This window comes from Medicago sativa, chromosome 2, assembly GCF_051527215.1.
Source record: "Medicago sativa cultivar Bolivia chromosome 2, Bolivia_mono, whole genome shotgun sequence".
Classification (NCBI taxonomy): Eukaryota; Viridiplantae; Streptophyta; class Magnoliopsida; order Fabales; family Fabaceae; genus Medicago; species Medicago sativa.
In genome coordinates, this window is record NC_140750.1 from 58,134,157 (window position 1) to 58,156,135 (window position 21,979).

At 34.4% G+C, this 21,979-nt stretch overlaps 2 protein-coding genes across 2 annotated transcripts; both read left to right on the forward strand.

The window, feature by feature from the left end:
• The first annotated feature begins 1,997 nt into the window (after positions 1–1,997).
• On the forward strand, positions 1,998–16,200 carry GSL04 (glucan synthase-like 4). The gene is made up of 41 exons (XM_085745352.1): positions 1,998–2,305; positions 2,675–2,775; positions 2,897–3,012; positions 3,184–3,271; positions 3,384–3,482; positions 3,754–3,873; positions 4,208–4,303; positions 4,389–4,480; positions 5,035–5,161; positions 5,383–5,520; positions 5,594–5,670; positions 5,966–6,122; positions 6,724–6,876; positions 6,969–7,086; positions 7,173–7,501; positions 7,713–7,765; positions 7,865–7,925; positions 8,026–8,107; positions 8,190–8,239; positions 8,455–8,541; positions 8,626–8,757; positions 8,938–9,029; positions 9,100–9,184; positions 9,291–9,451; positions 9,548–9,671; positions 9,774–9,865; positions 9,944–10,109; positions 10,253–10,404; positions 10,668–10,774; positions 10,861–10,983; positions 11,067–11,135; positions 11,320–11,488; positions 11,581–11,692; positions 12,022–12,141; positions 12,249–12,364; positions 12,690–12,773; positions 13,052–13,164; positions 13,260–13,489; positions 14,098–14,943; positions 15,087–15,272; positions 15,709–16,200. The coding sequence occupies exons 1-41, from the start codon at positions 2,011–2,013 to the stop codon at positions 15,943–15,945; spliced, it is 5,955 nt and encodes a 1,984-aa protein (XP_085601478.1). The 5' UTR covers positions 1,998–2,010; the 3' UTR covers positions 15,946–16,200.
• A 2,097-nt stretch (positions 16,201–18,297) lies between these two features.
• Positions 18,298–21,582, forward strand: LOC146949275 (Pentatricopeptide repeat (PPR) superfamily protein). Its single transcript, XM_085745354.1, has 2 exons — positions 18,298–19,829; positions 19,935–21,582. The coding sequence occupies exon 1, from the start codon at positions 18,347–18,349 to the stop codon at positions 19,562–19,564; it is 1,218 nt and encodes a 405-aa protein (XP_085601480.1). The 5' UTR covers positions 18,298–18,346; the 3' UTR covers positions 19,565–19,829; positions 19,935–21,582.
• The last annotated feature ends 397 nt before the right edge of the window (positions 21,583–21,979 follow it).

A 21,979-nucleotide genomic window follows, 5' to 3' on the forward strand; every position in this document is an offset into this window, starting at 1 on the left:
CCCAATTAATTTAGAGGACATGCTAACAAGACCCCTTAGTAACAATCAATTTTGAAATTTCGAATGATTGAATGCATCATCATTCCCTCAACTAAAGTTCACTTTTGTTTTTTTTAAGGGTCTTTTTTAGCATGTCTTTAATCTAATAGACATTTTTAATTAGAGTGATGCACATATAAAATAAAATAAATCACGAATTAGTTTTTACTCTATGTGTTATCTCCGTCCCTCCAAATGAAATATTTCCATTAAATAAAGAGTCTCAAAAAACGTTATAAATAGAAAATGGACAAAACAAATTTCATTTTTGGTATATGTATTTTTGTTTTACAATTTATGCTCATGAAAATCATGGTAATGTTAAGTTTGATAGAGATTTTAGTGGCAGATACTGTTGGATACTGTATCTATAAACAAGAAGATCAAAAGGTACACTTTAAGAACATATGGGTACTATGGCCCACGTTCACTTTATAAAAGCAAATGAATGAGTGGAATGAAATCTGTGTTATAAAAAAAAGTTGAATGAAATTTGACTTCAAGACTTCGAATATGCATGATGCATGTATATATGAATGAATCATTCTAGTATGAATGTGGCTGCGGAATCACTCAAAAGCTATATGTTAAAAAAAAAAAACAATTTAGAAGACAACAAAGCACTTCATGAGATGAATTTTCACTCAAAGCATTATTTGCTTTCAACCAAAGAAACGAATTCAGCTTAACTTTATCAACGAGCGCATTTGGATCGGAAACCATATTTTTGAAGACGCGGTCATTTCGTTCTTTCTAAATTGTCCAAACACAAGCTAGCCAAATTACCTTGAAGAATGATTGTGAGGATCGCGCCATACCCGCCAAATGAATAAATTGATTAAAATGGTCACTAATGACACCTGAGGAATTTATATTTTCTCCATAATTTATGTAAGCAATTTTTTTTATAGGATGAGAGACCCACATGAATTTCAACAAAAAGAGAGAGTGAAATAATAATATATTATTGGCACTATTTGTCCAAAAAAAAATATGGTATTGGCACTAGTGACCTAATATGAAAAAAAAAAAAAATTAACACCAGTGATAAAGTGATAATCTTAATGTAAGTTTGGATTCCAATGAGTTTGACAAAATTATTTTGTGTCGTAACGTTGACAAAATTTACATTTTTACCATAAGTATAACTAACAACTCTTCAGTTAGACCCCTGTCCAAATTAGTGATATTTTCAAGATTTATTAAGGAAATATAAAACCATATGATCAATAATTGAAGTCCAAAAAGCATTGAGTGTGGATTAATTAAAGAATGTTAAAACAATGGGTCACCCTTTGTCTCACACACATGTATCACAAAGTCTCACACGTAAAAACAACACTCACCCAATTAAAAATTAAAAAAAATACAACGCCATTAGCATTTCTTAAAAAGACATAATCACTTTTCTTTCTTAGTCCCACACACATGCATAAACAAAGACACATTCAAACACCCTTTCTTCCCTTCTCACCGGTGTTGTGAAAACCAGACCAATCGGTTCAAACAAGAACCGACTGGTTGGTGGTTAGTTCAACAATGATCGGTCCATTGTCCTAAAAAATCGGATCGAACTAGGTTGAACCACGATTCAATCGCTACTGGTTCAATATTGTCATTTTTATTTATTTATTTATAAAAAATGGTACTTTTTAAATATTTATTTTTTAATCGTCTAGTTTCACTATGGTTGAATCGGTTGAACCATGACACAAGTCTTGTAGGTTTAATCTATGGTCAGAGATTTTGACAACACTTCTTCTCTCACCTTAGAGGGAAAGAAAACTCTTAAAACAAAAAGAAAGCATGAAAAGCAAAAGCAAAAGAAACCATTCAGCTTTCCACTAACACTAAAACAAACACACACTCTAAAGTGCAACAAAGCATACCTCACTAAGTAAACAAAAGAATGAAGAAGATTCCACATATATACTATGAAACCGTGTCACACTTTTCCTGGTTTATGAAGAAATGGCAGAGATTGTTCTTGCAGAACCAATTCATTTTGAACAAGGAGAGTCATCAACATCTAGACAAAACCATCATCATCAATATGAGCATGAATATGAACATGAATATGAATATGAATATGATAATAGTATGGCTATTACTACCAATAGTGTTTGTAGCAGCAGTAATGATGAACACCTTCAACCAGGTCCCTTTGATAGTGAAAGGTTGCCACCTGTTTTTGGTTCTGAAATTCAAAGGTTCCTTCGTGTTGCTAATTTGCTCGAAAGGGAGGAGCCTCGTGTTTCTTACCTTTGTAAGTCTTTCTTCGAGTAAAAAATCATTTTTGTCCGTTAGTTAAAAAAAACGTCTTCAAATGTGTTTCTCGTTAGTTAATATGGTATCTAATACGTTCTCGTTAGCTACCTTGGCCATTGAAACTGTCTTCTATGTATTAGTCGGTTAGGTTTATCAGATTACTATGAGATACACGCAATGTTGTTTTCATAATTTTGATACATTCAGGATTATAGTGACACCGTCTCACATTTTAGAGACTAAAATCACGGTTTACCCTCTTTTGAGCTTGTTATTTAATGTGTTTGGTTGGTTTATTTTTGCTATTTAGATTTTAAATGGTGTTTGTTTCGTTTCGTTTCAAAATCATCATAATTCTATTTTGCAGGTCGAGTTCACGCCTTTGTAATTGCACATAACATGGACAAGAATTCAAGTGGAAGAGGTGTTAGACAATTCAAAACTACACTCCTTCATAGACTTGAAAAGGTAAACAAGAATGTTGAAGTAACTGAATGAATACAAAAGCATATAGTCATGTCTTAGTTTATTTTACATGTTCATTTGTTGTGTGTGACATATATGGTTTTTTGTGAATTGTAACATACAGGATGAGAATGCTACAAAAAGGGGTGAAATAGGCGATATCCGTGAACTTAAGCGAGTTTACCATGTCTACAGGGATTATTTTACTCGAAATAATAAAGCATTTGATTTAGAACAAAGGTAACTTTGCTTAAACAAAGAGTAACTATGCCCCGTCAACATAAACGTGTTTTATACAATCATCAATCAGATTTTACCGCATAGATGTTACTGCGTCTGATTAAAGAACGGTTACACTGTCAGCGCATAGTCCATAAACTTTTAAACTAACGTTATGTTCTATCTAAACAGTCGTAGGGAGAAATTGATAAATGCAAGATTTATTGCTTCTGTTCTGTTTGAGGTGCTAAAAACAGTTACAAACACGCCTAGTAATCAGGTATTTCTTTTCTTCCTTTTTTTCATTTTTCTAGTCAAATGTATGTATAGATTATCTATTTACCATGTATTCTTCGTGCTCTTAGAGTTTATCAATTTGTTGATTAAAATAGGCACTTGCTGAAGGAAATGCAATCCACAAAAAAACTGAGTTTAACATTCTTCCACTTGAGCAAGGGGGAATTCAGCATGCAATCATGCAGCAGCCTGAGGTTCTATACTTCTTCGATGATTCACATTTACCCTTTTTTATTGATATTTGTTGAGTATGACTCATATTCACTGATAAGTCACTCACCTATCCGAGACGTAGGCATGATTAATTGAACTCCGTGATCAATCGTAGTTTTCTTATATGTTCTTATTTATCTATTATTATCATGTTTAGAGTCGAATTTGATATCCTGACAATATTTTATCTCAGTGTCACAAAGGACTCAGTTTGCAATTTGATGGACTGATGGTACTAATAAATTGATACAGATTAAGGCCGCCATTGCAGTTATTCGCAATATTCGAGGTTTACCCCCGGCCCAAGATTTCAAGAAACATGGAGCCTTTGTTGATCTGTTTGATTTTCTTCAGCATTGTTTTGGATTTCAGGTCAGTTAAACTGGACTCAAATTTTCCATTTCACTTCTTCATAATATAGGTCCAATTGGATTCTAGTCCTCTCTCAAAAAAAAAAAATGGATTTTAGTCCAGCAAATGATACCGAAGACTAAAAGTGGAGGAATCTGAAATTATCAGGACAAAATCTATTTCTCTTTTGTAGGGAATAAAATAAGATTGGACACATACTATAGGGACCGAAAGCGCTATTATTATTGCATAAAATGAAACTCCACTTTTGTCTAGTTTAAAGTAAATGATATAGTAATTTATGGTCAACATTGCTTCATATTTACCCTTTTCTATATCATGTCTCTTGCATTAGGAAGCCAATGTGGCAAACCAAAGGGAACATCTGATTCTACTGCTAGCCAATATGCAGACTAGGCAGCAAACTCACAACCAGAAATCTGTTCTGAAGGTGAATTTTCTTTTAAACATGCTTATTATGGTTTTACTTTATTACATTGTTGACTATGTAAAGTAAATCATTCTTGTTCTATCAGTTAGGAGAAGGAGGTGTGGATGAATTGATGAGAAAGTTCTTCAAAAATTATACAAATTGGTGTAAGTTTTTGGAAAGGAAAAGCAATATCCGGTATGTTAACTGATCTAATTCTCCTGTTGCTCTCAATAATTTATGTTTTGTCTATTCCTTCGATTAAAAACACAATATAGTATATTTCACTCCATCTCTGTGACTGTGATAATTATTCTTCTTTTTCAAAATATTTCATCGGTTGTATAGGGAAAACTCAAGTCTCACGATTAGAGAGAGTAGGGTTCATTAAGTTTATAGAGCCTAGGAAATCATTACTTTACAAGTAGGTTTCGTACGCTTGAGTTAGACTCAAAACCTAAGAAGGTATTAGAGTATCTTTGATCCATTGATTACCTATATTTCCTAAGCACCAAACATACCCAACGGTACTAAGTGTGAAGGGATGCATCGGAAAATCCAGGCCTCGTATTGGCTACATATAAGGCCTAAATAAAACTTATACAACCAGACAATCATCACCTTATAGGCTGGTTTTGTACAACTGAGTTAGACCCCAAACCTTATAATGCATTTGGTTTGAACATTTTTTTTTTTTTTTTTTGTATTTTGACCTTTCATCTTGCTTACTAAGTCTGTAACTTGTGTTGCAGGTTACCTTTTGTGAAACAGGAAGCACAACAATATAAAATTTTGTATATTGGTCTTTACCTGCTCATATGGGGGGAGGCAGCTAATTTGAGGTTCATGCCAGAATGTCTTTGCTATATCTTTCACCATGTAAGTTGAAACTATTAGATTCTAATTTAAGCTTATAGCTTTTAGCCTTTTACCTACATGTGATAAACGGATGATCCGGATTTCCTGCTATAAGGCATTACATGAATGCTTGATTTAGTCATCCATATGCACCTATTTTCATAAATGATTGAAATTTTCAAATAACCTTACATTAAATGATTATTTCTCTTATTTCTTGTAATATTTTGTGTGTTTTAAAGATGTCATATGAAATGCATGGAATTTTAAGTGGTGCTATCAGCTTAACAACATGGGAAAAGGTCATGCCGGCATATGGAGGAGAACCAGAATCTTTCCTTAATAATGTTGTCACACCTATATACAATGTTATAAGAAAGGTACTGTCTAATGCATCCTATTTTTGTTTCTTTCTGTTTTCTTCAATTTAACTAATTTATCTTCAATCTATAGGAAGTTGAAAATAGCAAAGGTGGGACAACTGACCATTCTGCATGGAGAAACTATGATGATCTGAATGAATACTTCTGGTCAGTACTATAACCTTTCGACCAAGATTTTCTAGTTTTTTTCATGTGGCCTATGAAGCACTGACACATACACAGGACAGGACACGACACTGACATTTACACATCGTTAATAATTTAAAAAAATGGGAGTGATTGAATGTAACCACGTGTGTCAGCGTCATGTCGGTGTCAAACACTTGACACTTTCTCGTATTAGACACTAGACACACTTTTAATTTGAATTGTCGGTGCTATGTATTATGTCATCCTACTTTTCATATATATCATGAGGTCCTTGCTGTTTCTACATCTCTAGGACTCCTGATTGTTTTGGAATCGGTTGGCCCATGCGTGATCAGGACCATGATTTTTTCTTTGTAAAAACAAAAGAGAAACCTGTTGTATCACCTGCTCAAAAGAAAGAAAAGAAAAAGAAGAAAAAGAAAGAAACGAAGGTTGAAGAAGAAATACAGGTGATGATGTGATTCACAAAAGCACTGTACTTCAGATTTTATGTGATATTTTAAACATAAAAATAAAGCTAAATGAAATTTCAAATTAACTGTTATGTGATTTCATCGTATAATTCTTGCAAATGCGTCCGATGTGGCAACAATAACAGTTTAAAACCTGTAGCAGATACCACTACAATTGTTGTATTGCCGCTGCAATTACGGTTGCGGACAACAATTTAAAAGGATCTTATTAGATGGCATGCCAACATCATGTGGTTCTTTTACTTATATATGAAAATGAAATATTCTTCTGAATGCTAACATTGAAATTGCAAGTAAATTTGGTTTAATCAGTATCAATTAATTACAATGAAGTTTCCTTGTCTTGAACAGTTAGAGTAGAAACTGCAAATTTCTTGTGCAGAAAGCTACCATTAAGCTCTAACATAATGTGAACAATGGTTACTATCTTTGACATTTAAGTATATTATTTCACTTGTTTACTGCGGTATGGGTATTTGTAGAAAAAGTTGGATTAGTTCTACACTCTTGCTACTTTCAAGGAACTACCACTCTATATACTGACATGATTTACCTGTTTATTTCTTTCCTTGTACAGGAAACTGTGGAGGAAGATCAAGAAAACAACGAAAATGAGGAAAACAGAGAACGACAATGGCTAGGAAAGACAAATTTCGTTGAGATTCGTTCATTTTGGCAAATTTTTAGAAGCTTTGATCGAATGTGGAGTTTTTATATTATATCCCTTCAGGTTTGCTTCAAATATACTAGTGATATATAACTTAAAGTGTATGTTTCTTATGATGGATAATCTAAAAAAATCGTGATTGCGTTGGTTCATAGGCCATAATAATCATTGCCTGCCATGACTTGGGATCTCCACTTCAGTTGTTTGATGCCACAGTATTTGAGGACATCATCAGCATCTTTATTACTTCAGCCATTCTTAAATTTATTCAAGGTATAGTGTCAATTTATTGCATTACATGGAACTGAAAATGGAACATATACTATACTAAAACAATTCTCATCTATAATGTGTTACAGCATTTTCAGACATCGCCTTTACGTGGAAAGCCAGATATACCATGGAACATTCACAAAAAGTGAAACTTTTGGTGAAGCTGGGATTCGCCATGATGTGGAATATTATTCTTCCTGTGTGCTATGCTAATTCAAGAAGAAAATATACTTGTTATTCCACCAAGTATGGAAGTTTGGTTGAAGAATGGTGCTTCACTTCCTATATGGTTGCTTCTGCAATATACTTGACAAGTAATGCAGCTGAAGTTGTGTTATTTTTTGTACCTGCTATGGGAAAATATATCGAGGTATCTAATAACAAGATATGCAAAGTTTTGGCTTGGTGGATTCAGGTAATTTCATCAAAGTTTTTACCATATGTTTCAACTATCCGTGTTAGTTTAGATCAACTCGTTTGAGACAAGGGTTGAATGAGTTAAATGACCAAGGTTCAAAACTTGGTGAAAGAGAAACAAATACGAATTAAATATCAAATAGACGAATGAAGATAAACTAAACCTGTTACCTTGTTGTAACTTAGTGTCACATGTATTTATTGTACAGCCAAGAATCTACGTTGGACGAGGGATGCAAGAAGACCAGCTTTCTGTTATAAAGTATATCCTATTACCTTGTTAACTTGTTCGGATTGTTCACTTTAGTTTCATTGGTATATGAATCGAAACCTATATAATATGTTCAATTTCTTCAAATAGGTACACATTGTTTTGGATATTGGTGTTATCATGTAAATTTGTGTTCAGCTACAGTTTTGAGGTAAAAATAAAAACAGAACTTTGATTATAGGTTATGCTAATCGGATTTTCCGAACTAGGAACTTACTCTTAATGACTTATGCCATTATCAATACACGCAGATAAAACCACTCATAGAACCAACTAGACGAATCATGAGAATCGGTGTAAGAAAGTATGAATGGCATGAGCTTTTTCCAAGAGGTATGCAGCATTTCTAATTGTATTAGTAATATTATATGACGGATAAGTTAGTATCTCTGACGAAGGTTTGCTTGTGCTACAGTCAAGAATAATGCTGGTGCAATTGTGGCTGTGTGGAGCCCTGTAGTAATGGTGAGTCTGCATCAAAATTTTGTAACATACACTTATTTGATCTTAACTTTCGATATTAACATTATATTGAAGTCTTAAGATATGGATTTAATTGATATGCACCGACAGTGTAAAGAATTTTTACACTGTCAATTAGTCATTACCGTTGGACATTTCAAATATATTTTTACACAGTGTAAAAGATATTAACATCATGAATTCTTCATTTATTCCAGATATATTTTATGGACACACAAATTTGGTATTCTGTTTTCTGTACAATAGTTGGTGGAATTTACGGAGTTTTGCATCACCTTGGTGAGGTAATCTATGTTTTTTCATTACTTCTTTCTTTGTATCTTCCCTCGGAAATGAAATGGTTCACTCACCTTTATAATTGAAAATAGATAAGGACACAAGGAATGCTAAGAAGTAGATTTGACAACTTGCCAGCAGCATTTGATGTGTGTCTGAATCCACCGTCTTCCAAACGCGGTAAAAAGAGAAGAAAGGGTTTCCTCAGCAATATATTTCAAAAGGTTTGTTCTAGTTTAGTAATAGTAATGTATTTCTAGAAAATATTTACGATATATAGACTACTCTAAACTTAACGAGTCTGATTAATGGTCCGAATAGAATTAGTACACATAATTTCAGAATATACGCTATTCATAACAATGTTTATTCCACTTATGTTGACCACTTTTCTTTTGTTACAGCTTCCTGATGAAAAAAATGCTCTTGCCAAATTTGTGGTAATATGGAATCAAATTATAAGCCATCTTCGTCTTGAAGACTTAATTAGTAACAGGTGATTTTCGTTGTAACTTAACTACATGTCTATTTCTTGTTCCAACATCTGATAATATGTTTTTCAACAGAGAAATGGATTTAATGTTGATGCCTGTATCTTCCGAATTGTTTTCTCGCAAGATTCTTTGGCCTGTTTTCCTCTTGGCAAACAAGGTAACATACTCTTAAACCAAATTTCTATATATTGATTTAGTAGAACAAGAATCATTATATGTACATTTTCCATTTATTAATGAACTTTTCTCGCTACACGTTCTAGTTTTCTACAGCTTTGACCATTGCTAAAGATTTTGAAGGAAAGGAAGAAGCTCTTGTCAAAAAAATTACAAAAGACAAATACATGTTTTATGCTGTAAGAGAGTGCTACCAGTCACTAAAATTTGTTCTTGAGATTCTTATTGTTGGTAGCCAGGAGAAAAGGTAATCAAATGGAATATGTTTCTAGATAAAATCTTCCCATCCTCAACAAATTTTTGATATTTGCTGCTAATCTGGTGGTCACTTGTGCATGTTTAGGATTATACGTGATATACTAAGCGAAATCGAAAACAGTATCGAAGAAACAACTCTTCTTAAGAACTTCAACATGAAAGTTCTCCCAGATCTACATGTTAAGGTCATTGAGCTAGCTGAACTTCTGGTAATTACTACCTCAAACTAAACTAAAGGTTATAAATATTATACCGACAAATGTAATGACCAGAAACTTAGTCCTAACTACTTTGTTATGGAATTCCATAAGATTGAGGGAGGTAAAGACAATCGGCACAGAGTTGCGAAAGCATTACTCGATATGTTTGAGTTAGTAACAAACGATATGATGGATGACTCGAGGTATTTATGCTCAAGAATTTGTCGTCCTTACATCATTACTAGGCTACAAATTTTAATTTTCTCACTTAATCTGTGCAGAACATTGGATACATCACACTTTCCCGAAGAAAATGAATGTGGCTTTGTTTATTTTAGAGATGATAATCAACTATTTGCCACTGAGGAAATTGATAGTGAATCCTTTCCATTTTCCAATGAAAGTTGTGTCCATTTTCCCTTGCCAGAAGGCCCTTTGATGGAAAAGGTAGTATTTTCTCTTCAATGATTCTTACTTTTCGTTCTCCAAATTTAGACAACTTTCGCGACATATAATATTGAAAAATAACATCTTGCATGATGTGAACTCTACCCTTGTTATACTAACATAATCAAGCCTGTTTATGACAGATCAAGCGATTTCATTTATTAGTTACAGTCAAAGAGACTGCAATGGACATACCTGCAAACTTAGATGCTCGTCGGCGCATATCATTCTTTGCTACTTCTCTGTTTACAGATATGCCAGATGCTCCAAAAGTGCATAGTATGGTGCCATTTAGGTAATTTAATGAGAACTTCATTATTCATTGATGACAAATCAATCTAAGAAGAAAACCTTTCAGTGATAACTAACATAAAAACATTTAACTTTAAAAATTTGAAGTACGGAAATATATTCAAAGCCAAAAAGATAAGGCCTAATATGGGCGTAAAAAATTTGGGGGCCTAAAGCTCTTGCTTTAGTGGCAACCCTCTTGGGCCGGCCCTGTATTATATTTTTATAGTTCAATCACAGAACTCTGATACATAGCATGATCGACAGTGTTATAACCCCACACTACATGGAGGACATCAACTTTTCGATGAAGGAGCTTGGTTCGGAAAGAGAGGAGGACTCCATAATCTTTTACATGCAAAAGATCTATCCAGGTTGTTACAAATAACAATTTTCTTCTATGTAACATAAAACCTTCTATTTGAACTCGTCTCATAGCTTGTCCTATAAATTTAAACAGATGAATGGAAAAACTTTTTGGAACGTATGTGTTGCGAAGACCGTAGGAGTTTAGAAGATGAAAACAAATCAGAAGAGCTTAGATTGTGGGCTTCATACCGGGGACAGACACTAGGAAGAACAGGTTCGGTTTGTATTATTTTCTAAGTTAAACGTTCATGGAATTTTAAGGCATTTTTGTGATCATTGAAATCGTATTTGTAACAGTTAGAGGGATGATGTACTACACAGAAGCGTTAAAATTACAAGCATTTCTTGACATGGCAGAAGATGAAGGTATGTGACGAAGTATAAATGATACTAGGTTGTGTAAATAAATATGGAAAATAAATTCAACAAAAATAGAGTTTCATTTTGATACACTGTCGATGTAAGACTTTTAACATTGCAAACCAATCACAGATAAACTTACATGTGACTTTTAAAACAGACATGATTAAAGTTGAACTTTTTAATGCAGATATTCTTGAAGGTTATGAGACGGCTGAAAAGGGTAACCGTGCATTATTTGCTCGTCTAGAAGCACTAGCAGACATGAAATACACCTATGTCATTTCCTGCCAATCATTTGCATTGCAAAAGTCTATGAATGATCAGCGTTATAAAGATACAATTGACTTAATGATAAGGTGAGTTTTTACAAAGGAGAAAAATATCTAGCTTCTTGAAGTAAAATAATTAGAGACAATAACCAACCAATGCATGCTTGTATTTCCTGCAGGTATCCGTCTCTTCGTGTTGCTTATGTTGAAGAAAAGGAGGAGATTATGCAGGGTAGACCTCACAAAGTGTATTATTCGAAACTGGTTAAGGCTGTCAATGGTTTTGAGCAGGTATTTTTTTACAACATCACGAGAATTAGTCTTGGAAATATTGATTATCTCAGAATAATTTTGTTTACCATTTAAGGAAAGTATTTATAAGTTGGTTTTCACATTTTAATAGGTTAGAATGTCACTTAACTAAAACAGTAGCATCATAGGTTGTAAAGCAGAAGTTATATACAATAGATTATGCTAATCACAATCACTCTGCATGAAGTTGTCTGCCTCAACAGAAATTAAGTTTATGATTAAGCTATAGATTAAGATGTTAGAAGCCAATTTTTTTTTATATAATGAAATTATATGATATAACTTAATATACTTAATTTTCTTTACAGACAGTATACCAAATAAAACTTCCAGGTCCGCCACAGCTTGGAGAAGGGAAGCCTGAAAATCAAAACAATGCAATAATATACACTCGTGGCGAAGCCCTCCAGACAATTGATATGAACCAAGTATATTGATTTCTCTTTATATTTTCTTTACAAGTTAACTAATTACTATCATTTTACATAAAAATCGATCATTTATGTTGTGTTCTTATGATTATTTTTATTTACAGGATAACTACTTGGAAGAAGCTCTAAAAATGAGAAACCTTCTCCAAGAATTTCTTAAGCGCCAAGGACGGAGGCCTCCTACAATACTTGGTTTAAGAGAACATATTTTCACAGGAAGGTTAGTCCTCTTAATTCCATTAAATTAAACTTACCATGTTATAAACATTCACATTTTCACAAACGGGAAAACTGAGCAAGATTCCTTATGTTATAAACATACACATAATGTGACATATTATATGTAAATGTGAATCACATTTTCCTTGAATGCATGAACGTCGTTTAAGTTTAAGAAACTATGCCATGCTATAGGCTGAGTTAACCATCCAAATTATTGTCGTAATTTTCTGTCAAAATATAATTTTTGTACTCGTAAATGTTAATATAAAATTAGAGATGTTAAGTACACTAACATGGTATCTTGCATTCCTTTTCAACTTCAGTGTCTCTTCTCTGGCATGGTTCATGTCATATCAGGAAACCAGCTTTGTCACAATTGGTCAAAGGCTTCTAGCTAATCCTCTCAGGTAATAACTGCAAAATGACATTCTGAAAAAGTAAGCAACAAGAAGAAGTAAATGTTCATTATGTGACTTAAGGGTTTTAGAAGACCTACCACAATTTTGAAATGATAGTTTCATTTTGTTGATTCTTGCTAGTTGTATGTATAAACAAGGAGTAACTTTTCTCATATCAAGGAATAACAAGGAGTAACTTTTCTCATATCAAGGAATAACTAATTGATACGATTCGTTAATTCAGTTCCTAATCTATGATTCTAACACTGATGCATTCACTCACTCAGGGTGCGGTTCCACTATGGCCATCCTGATGTATTTGACAGAGTTTTTCATATTACAAGAGGAGGAATAAGCAAAGCATCTAAAACAATTAATTTGAGTGAAGACGTTTTTGCTGGTATGAGTTCAAGGACTTTAACAACATAGTATTATTTCTAACCACATGTTGATTGTTAACAATAGAGATGAATACATGTTTATTCTCAAATGCAGGATTTAATTCTACTTTAAGAAGGGGCTGCATTACATATCATGAATACTTGCAAATTGGCAAAGGTCGCGATGTTAGTCTAAACTCGATCTCAAAATTTGAAGCCAAGGTAGCTAACGGAAACAGTGAGCAAACTATAAGCCGTGACATATTCCGCCTTGCAAGACAATTCGATTTTTTCAGGATGCTATCTTGTTATTTCACTACTATTGGATTTTACTTCAGCAGCTTGGTAATCTCACTGAACCATAATATTCTTCTCTATGATATATTTCACTACTTTGTTACTTATATGATGAGGAGTATGACATGTATAGCCTAGGGTTGGGGGTTATCATCTTGCATTTTCCAAAACCATGCACCTTAGGTTAAGCCTGGTGATATCATATTATGAAATTGATGAAATGCATTCCCTAAAGGCTAAAGCAAACAAATTTCAGCATAGCTAGGTTGGATAAACAGTTTAACAAGTGCTTATATCATATAAGCGCTTATATATAAGTTTTTTTTTTTTTAAGAGAAGCGCTTATATATAAGTTATTTCTATAACAATAGATAAAATAAAGTCAAATTGTTTTCATATAAGTTCTAAGTGCTTTTAATATTAGTGTTTACAAGCATGTCATAAGTTGTTTCCATAAGCTTTCTCTAACAGTCTCACAAGTGCTTATGTCAGTAGATAAACTCAAATAAGTTAATCCAAAAAGGCCCCTAAGTTAACTACCTTTCCTTAGATAGTTATATTGTTCCTTGTTTTTCTAGGGATGACATAAGATAATTCATAAATTATCGGTACCATCAATTTTGACTAATATAAATTCCTATTGAATTTCTCCACAGATATCAGTAATAGGAATATATGTATTTCTCTACGGACAGTTATACCTTGTTCTCAGTGGCTTAGAGAGAGCACTCATCATTGAAGCAAGAATCAAGAATGTACAGTCCTTAGAAACAGCTCTTGCTTCTCAATCATTCATACAACTTGGACTTCTAACCGGCTTACCAATGATGATGGAAATAGGCCTTGAGAGAGGTTTCCTAACAGCCATCAAAGATTTTATCCTCATGCAGTTACAGCTTGCAGCTGTTTTCTTCACATTCTCCCTTGGAACAAAAACACATTACTATGGCAGAACAATTTTGCACGGAGGCGCGAAATACAGACCAACCGGACGCAAAGTTGTGTTCCACGCTAGCTTCACTGAAAACTATAGATTATATTCGAGAAGTCACTTTGTAAAGGCATTCGAGCTAATGCTGCTTTTGGTTGTTTATAACATGTTCAGGAAATCTTATCAAAGTAACATGACATATGTGTTGATAACTTACGCGATTTGGTTCATGTCTTTGACTTGGTTGTGCGCGCCTTTTCTTTTCAACCCTGCCGGATTCAGTTGGACAAAGGCGGTAGATGATTGGAAAGAGTGGAATAAATGGATCAGACAACAGGGTGGATTGGGAATCCATCAGGATAAAAGTTGGCATTCTTGGTGGTATGACGAACAAGCTCATCTTCGACGTTCAAGTCTTGGTTCGAGGTTTGCTGAAATATTGCTTTCGCTTCGTTTCTTCATCTATCAGTATGGTTTGGTCTATCACCTTGACATCACTCAGCAAAGCAAAAACTTGCTGGTTTATGTCTTTTCATGGGTTGTGATTTTTGGAATTTTCGTCTTGGTGAAGGTAAGCTCTCTTTTAAGCTTTCTTTGATTCGGAAAATTTAATATAAACTTAGTCGGTTACCAAATAATGTGTCACATAGAAAAGGAAAAAGTATATGATGTACTGTTGCATGTTAATAACATAATCTAAATATGTCCATGCAGGCTGTCAACATAGGAAGGAACCTACTTGGTGCTAATTATCAACTTGGATTCAGATTTTTCAAAGCAATCCTATTTGTTGCTGTTGTTGCCCTCATCATTACTCTTTCAATCATATGTCAGCTGTCAGTGTCAGACCTTTTTGTTTGCTGTATGGCATTCATGCCAACTGCATGGGGACTGATACAGGTAACAATCTTTAGCAACCCTCTTTTTACATTTTTTTGAAAATAGATTCCCTGCGTTCGAAATAGTACATAGTCACTACAGTCGGACAATCAGAACCCCCCTTATGGATCAGACACTCATATGAACAATCTGACCATTGACAGAAGGTTCGGATGTACCGACTGTGGTGAATATGTGACATTGCGACCACAGATAACCTGAATCTTGCTTTTAACCTATGAAGCATGGACACTCCTAATATTAGGCGTGTCCCGGTGTCAGACACGCATTGGTGTCCGACACTGGCACATATGATTGCACTTAATTATGTCATTTTCTTAAATTATTATCAGTGTCGGTGTCTGGGTTTGTGTCGTGTTTGATGTATGTGTTTGTGTTCGTGCTTTATACCTTTTAACCCTAGACTTAATCCAAGTAAATACTTTTGGCGACTTAGATTGCACAAGCTGCAAGACCAAAAATAGAGCATACAGGATTATGGGACTTTACACGTGCACTTGCTAGAGAATTTGACTATGGAATGGGGATAGTACTTTTTGCACCTATAGCTATTTTGGCATGGCTACCTATTATTAAAGCCTTCCATGCTCGTATTCTTTTCAATGAGGCATTCAAAAGACACTTGCAAATTCAACCACTTCTCTCAGTCAAGAAGAAGAAGCATAGACCGTGATTTCATATGTGACATGATTCTTGTGCTTGTTTTTTGTAAAGAAAAATGAAAATATTATAGTTATTAATGTTTTAACATTTGATAGAAGGATTTTAGGAAGTAGATAAAACTCATTATGTATAGATAGCTGCATTCTTGCGAGTATATACATACATAGTCATAGATGTAACAATAACATAGAGGGAATTATTGTTTCTAGATATGTCGTTGAATAAGACAATGAATAAGAATGAAAAGTTTTGCTTCAGGGTTAAACCACTAATTTAAATTAATAGAAATTTTGCAAAAATGTATTTCTAAAGGATTAAGGAATGGGTTCGTTGGTCCTTCAATTTGTACACATCGATCAATTTGATCTTTGAATTTTTAGAAATAGCTAAAACATCACTAAATATAATCCACGTTTATCTAATTGGTCCAATCCATCAAAGTCAAGGGGTTAGACATACTAACAAACAACGAGTAATGTTAATGTGTCCGTCTATGTCACCTTCTGCGAATGGAGGACCAATTTAATATGAAATTTACATTTCTAAAAATTTCATCAAACTTTTTTATCAAAAAGAAAATATATAAAAATATCATCATCATCATCATTCTAAACCCAAAAGGACAACAATATACATCATCATTTTCCCCTCCAAACCAAAAAAACTGTAATTACACCGTGTTACACCACAAATCTAAGTCATAACTACACTTAGAAATAAAAACCGTCTAAATCAATTTCTTTATTATATTCACATCATGTTTTTACTATATCACTCTATTGCTTTGATTTGAGTGTCAATACCTATTTTTTTTGTAAATTTATAGTTGTTCCATAAATTATCATACAAATGGTTGTTCAAATAACAAACCTCTTACCATAATTCATTTAGTTATAAAACTATATTTAACCTAAATTATTTTTTTACACAAAATAAACAAGAGTGAAGACCCAATTCAGGTCCTCGTAATAATTTTTTCACGAATCAATTCAATGTCCGGCAAAAAAATAAATTCAAATTAATCCTTGTCATTTTTATATTTTGGACAAATTAGTCCTTAACTCATTGTATTAGAGAAATTTAGAGACTAATTTATATGAAAATGATAAGAGACTAAATTTTTAAGTTTTTTTTATTTGTGAGGGACTAAATTGCAATTAAAAAAAAAATTGTTAAGCCATTGAATTCAATCTTCAACCTTTCCTGGTGGTACGGGTGGCATTTAGCCTACACACTGCACAAATTTGTGTATCATACACAAGTTAAAGAAAGTATTTTCTGAACCATTAGATTAAAAAGAACATTGATCTTTATTGTAGTCTGCCCATATCACATCTTTCTTACTTTGTCTTCACCAAACCAATAACACCATGTTATTCCAAGTCGTTGTTTCCAGATTGTCTTGATTAAAAAAATAATCAAAATCTTTTCCTTTTCCATTCCTTCATTCATTTCATTCTCCAGACTCAAAAGCATAAAACTTCATTTTTATTCCTATATCTTCATTTTAACATTTTCTACGATCTGATTAAAGTTGAACCAAAAGATAAACGGTGGAGGAAGATGGGGACTTAAATCTGGCGGTGGTGCTACCGTCGTTCATCACCAACGGAGAATTTTCTCGACGGCGCCACCACCTGTAACCGTTGGCTCCAGTTTAGATAAAAAATCGTTGTTCATCAAGCATATCAAGTTTTTTTTTTCCAGATCTGTAATTTATAGATCTAGTTTGTAAAATCAATTATCTGCTGATTGTTCTTATTATATGCAGATCTGTAATACATTTGGATACAACTCTGTACAATTATGTGAAAACCATATGTAGATTTTATGTGAAAATGTGAAACAAGATGCTAAGTTTGTAGAGGATGAGTTGTTGAAGAAAATGCTTGTTTGTTTATTTTTCATGGGTTAGTTGAAAATATGAATATATTCAATACTTTTACAGAAAAATAGAATCTTTAACGAAATGGTTCATGAGCAAAGATGCACACGTTTTAACCGGATTGATAAGCCCAGCCAATAATCTATTATTTGAATCCTGTCCTTTTCTACACATTCAATTATTTGAATCCTGTTAAAATGCTAAGCCCAGGCAACAACAAACTTATGTTGGGATTTTATCAGTGGTGTGTGAATGTAAAATTCTGAAATCTGAAAAAATTAGTACTAATGGAGGTTGAAGACAACATGATAAAGAATGTAAAAAATATAATACAAGCTAGACCATGATAAAATCGGTACTCCTCATTGATTTAATGGTGTACCAAAAACTTGTGCATTGAAAAAGTAACTTTGTAAATGTGCACAAATTTGTGCTTTGTGCATACTAAATGCCACCGGTGGTACGTTCACTGTTTCTGCGAATTGAGTGTGTTGTGTTGCGGTTTAGGCACTCCCAAGATACAACCATGTTATCCCGAACCCGTTTTCTCCTTCCTTCTCTAACCTCCTACAAAACCCAAAACCCATCACCACTATTATCACTCTTCTCTTCTTCACCATATCCAAATCCAAACCAACCATCAAAAAACACAAACAACAACAAAGACAACCTCATTATACAAAGATTCCACCACAAAGACTGGTTAACCTCAAAAGAAGCAACAACCCTAACAAACTCTCTAACAAACCCATCTCTTTCCTTAACAATCTTCCATCTCTACTCTTCCCGCAAAGACTACAACCCAACTCAACCTTTCTGTATCTCCCTCATCACCAAATTCACCCAATCCCACAACTTCACCTACATTGACACCCTTCTTAAAACCCTCCCTAAACCCTACACTTTCACAGAAGATTTCTTCTTCAACCTCATCAAAATCTACGCTCATAAAGCAAACCGTATTGATAAAGCTATTCAATTGTTAAATGAAATGCCGAACTACGGTACGTGGCCTAGTATAAAGACTTTTAACTTTGTACTTAATGTACTTGTTAATAATAAATTGTATGACGTTGTTTTCGATCTTTATGCTTCTGCGTTGAAGCTAGGGGTTGAAATAGATGCGTGTTGTCTTAATATTATGATTAAAGGGTTGTGTAAAAAAGGGGAGTTGGAAGGTGCGTTTAAGGTGTTTGATGAATTTCCTAAGATGGGTTTGAAGAGGAATGAGAGGACTTTCGCTACGATTATGAATGGGTTGTGTGAGAAAGGGATGGTGGATGATGGTTTTGGATTGTTGGAGAGGATGAAAGAGGAAGGGATTGTTGTTGATGTTGTTGTTTATAATGTTTTGATTCATGGGTTGGTGAAAAATGGGAGAGTTGATGAAGGGGTTAAGGTTTTGGAAGATGTGATGATGAGGAATGGGTGTTATCCTAATGAGAGTTCTTATCAACATGTTTTGTATGGTTTGATTGATTTGAAGAGATTTGTGGAGGCTAAAGGGGTTGTTGAGAAGATGGTTTTGAAGGGTTTTGTGGTGAGTTATGATTCTTTTAAGGGTTTGGTTTTGGGGTTTTGTAGAGAAGGGTTAGTTGAGGATGTTGATTGGGGTGTTAGAAGTATGGTTAGGATGGGTTTTGTTCCTAGGATGGGGATGTGGAGACCAATTGTTAGATGTATTGTTGTTTCTAGAGATGTTAGTGTTTCTTTTGATAAGATTTTGGATTCTGTTAACAACTGAATAATATGATGTTTGTGGTGATTTTTTTTAATGTGCATTTTATAACCAATAACTTGTTAAAAGAGAGTGTTGAATGTTTTTTGGTGGGGAGGAGGTAATCGTTACAAAGCTTTTCAGTGCTCAAGAGAGAATAACTTGTTCCAAATCTAGAGGAGGAATGGGATTTAGGGATCTGAAGGCGTTCAATTCTTCCATGTTAGCTAAGCAATGGTGGAACATCATGAGTAATCCGGATAGTCTTTGTGGCCAGGTTACTTAAAGCAATGTATTTTCCTCACCTGGCCTTTCTTGTGTCTAATCTCAATCATAATCATAGTTACTCATGACATAGTATTTGGTCATCTTGTCATATTCATGTTCATGGTTGTAGATGGAGAATCAGAGATGGGTCTAAGATAAGAGTGATGAAAGATCCTTGGCTACGTGTGCAGGGCTCAGCTTGGATGCAAGCACCACAACCTCATGGAGTTTATGATATGGTTGTAAGTGATCTTATGGTGCCTTGAGAAAGGAGGTGGGATGTGGTAAAGATGCAAAATTTGTTCTCTCCTCATGTCGCTCAAAATATCCTCTCGGTTCCGCTTATTCCTAATGTTGAAGTGGATACTTTAATGTAGACCGACGAGAGGAGAGGTATTTATTCGGTTCAATTAGGGTACAATTTTATGATGAGAAACTTGAAGGGAGTTGATAAGGTCTACGTTGAAGGTGATTGGGGTAGCATTTGGCGTGCTGAAGTACCTCCCAAGGTTCGTAATCTGATTTGGAGGATTTGCTGGGGTTGTTTACCAACTTGTGTAAAACTGGCCAAACGCATGTACCTTGCCCTGTGAATTGTGAATTGTGTAATAATACAATGTAGGATGAATGGCACGTCTTTTTCCAGTGCCAAGTGAGTTTGCAGTGTTGGTTAGAGGCTGGTCTTCATTCAGTTGTATTACCATTGGTGGGAGCTATCTTGTTGGATATTTGCTCACGTGAGGTGGAGGTCACTGTGACGGGTGATGATGATTATATGGGGTATTAGGAATATAATGGAAACATTTGTGTTTGGAACAAAAAACAGTATGATGCAATCCAGATATGTAATACGGAGTACATGAAGCTGGACGAGTGGTTATTAGCCCAATGACATTGCAACATCAATAATCAGAGCATACGGTTCAGCCCAACAACAACAGTACTCGCATTGCAGGATCGTTTGAAATGCAATGTCAACACCGGGTTCCATCGTCCGTCAAATAGAGCTAGCTACGTGTGCTGTCTCAGAAATGCAGAGGAAGAATTTCTTTCATCCTTGTCTGAATTATATGAAGGTGAAGGAAAAGACTCGTAATGGATTTCGGATGATTTGGCATGCGGTGGTGTGGTGCATTTGGAGGGCGAGGAATGATAGAATTTTTAATGGTAATATGGGGGAAGTGGACAAACACGTGGAGGCCATAAAGGTGTTGTCTTGGAGATGGTTTTTGAGTCGGTTGAATTCTCCGGCTTGTATGTTCTACGAGTGGCATTGGAACCCAAAGGAGTGTTTACTGTGCTAGGGGTGTGGATCCTGCTGCATTCAGAGGCTGAGACTGTGGTTTATGCTGCCTCCGGTTGATTTTCTGGCTGCTGTTAGCATGTTTTTAGCAGAACCAGTTTTGGTTTTTCTGCAGTAGGTGCTTCGGTTGGGGTTTAGCAGCGCATAGTAGTGCTGTTGGAGTGCTGTGAGTACTGAGGCTGGGCTATGCTTCCTCTGCATTTTCGGCTGTTAACTCTTTTTTCAGGAAGTGTTTATGCTGTGAGTGGTTTATATTAGGAAGTACATAATAGCATCATTACTTGTTTCAGCTGTTGGGTTGTTTTTGTTGTTTAATTAGTAGGAGTCGTTGCCTTTAGGTACCTGGAATTGATGGGTTTTTAGGTTTCCGGTAATTTCGGTGCCTTTGTATTTGTTCTGATTAACCGCGAGTTTTTAAGTGCGTCTTGCACATACTCGACGTGAATAAATTTGCTGATTCTAAAATAAATAAAAAGATGAAGTTGAAGCAACTAGCTTGTGGGAATGCTATGATGCGGGTGCACTGCCACGAACTGCATAATGTCACTTTTGAGTTTTGAGATAAATTCAAAAAAAAAAAAAATAATAATTGTTTCGAAGAGTTATAATAGTTTCTTCATCTTCTTAATCTAATTCATGTTTCCCCTTTAATTTGCTACTTCGACTCAAGAAATCACATAATTAAATCTTCTATACCATATGAAATCAATTACATCCATATCATAGACTATATTCAATAATAATTGTAAAATTATCATTAATACCACTTGAATTAATAACAATCTCATCTTTCACTATTTTACAATATCAATTTAACTTACTTTGTTTTTAGTTCATAATAGTCATGTATGAATGAGATGTTCACTTGACAA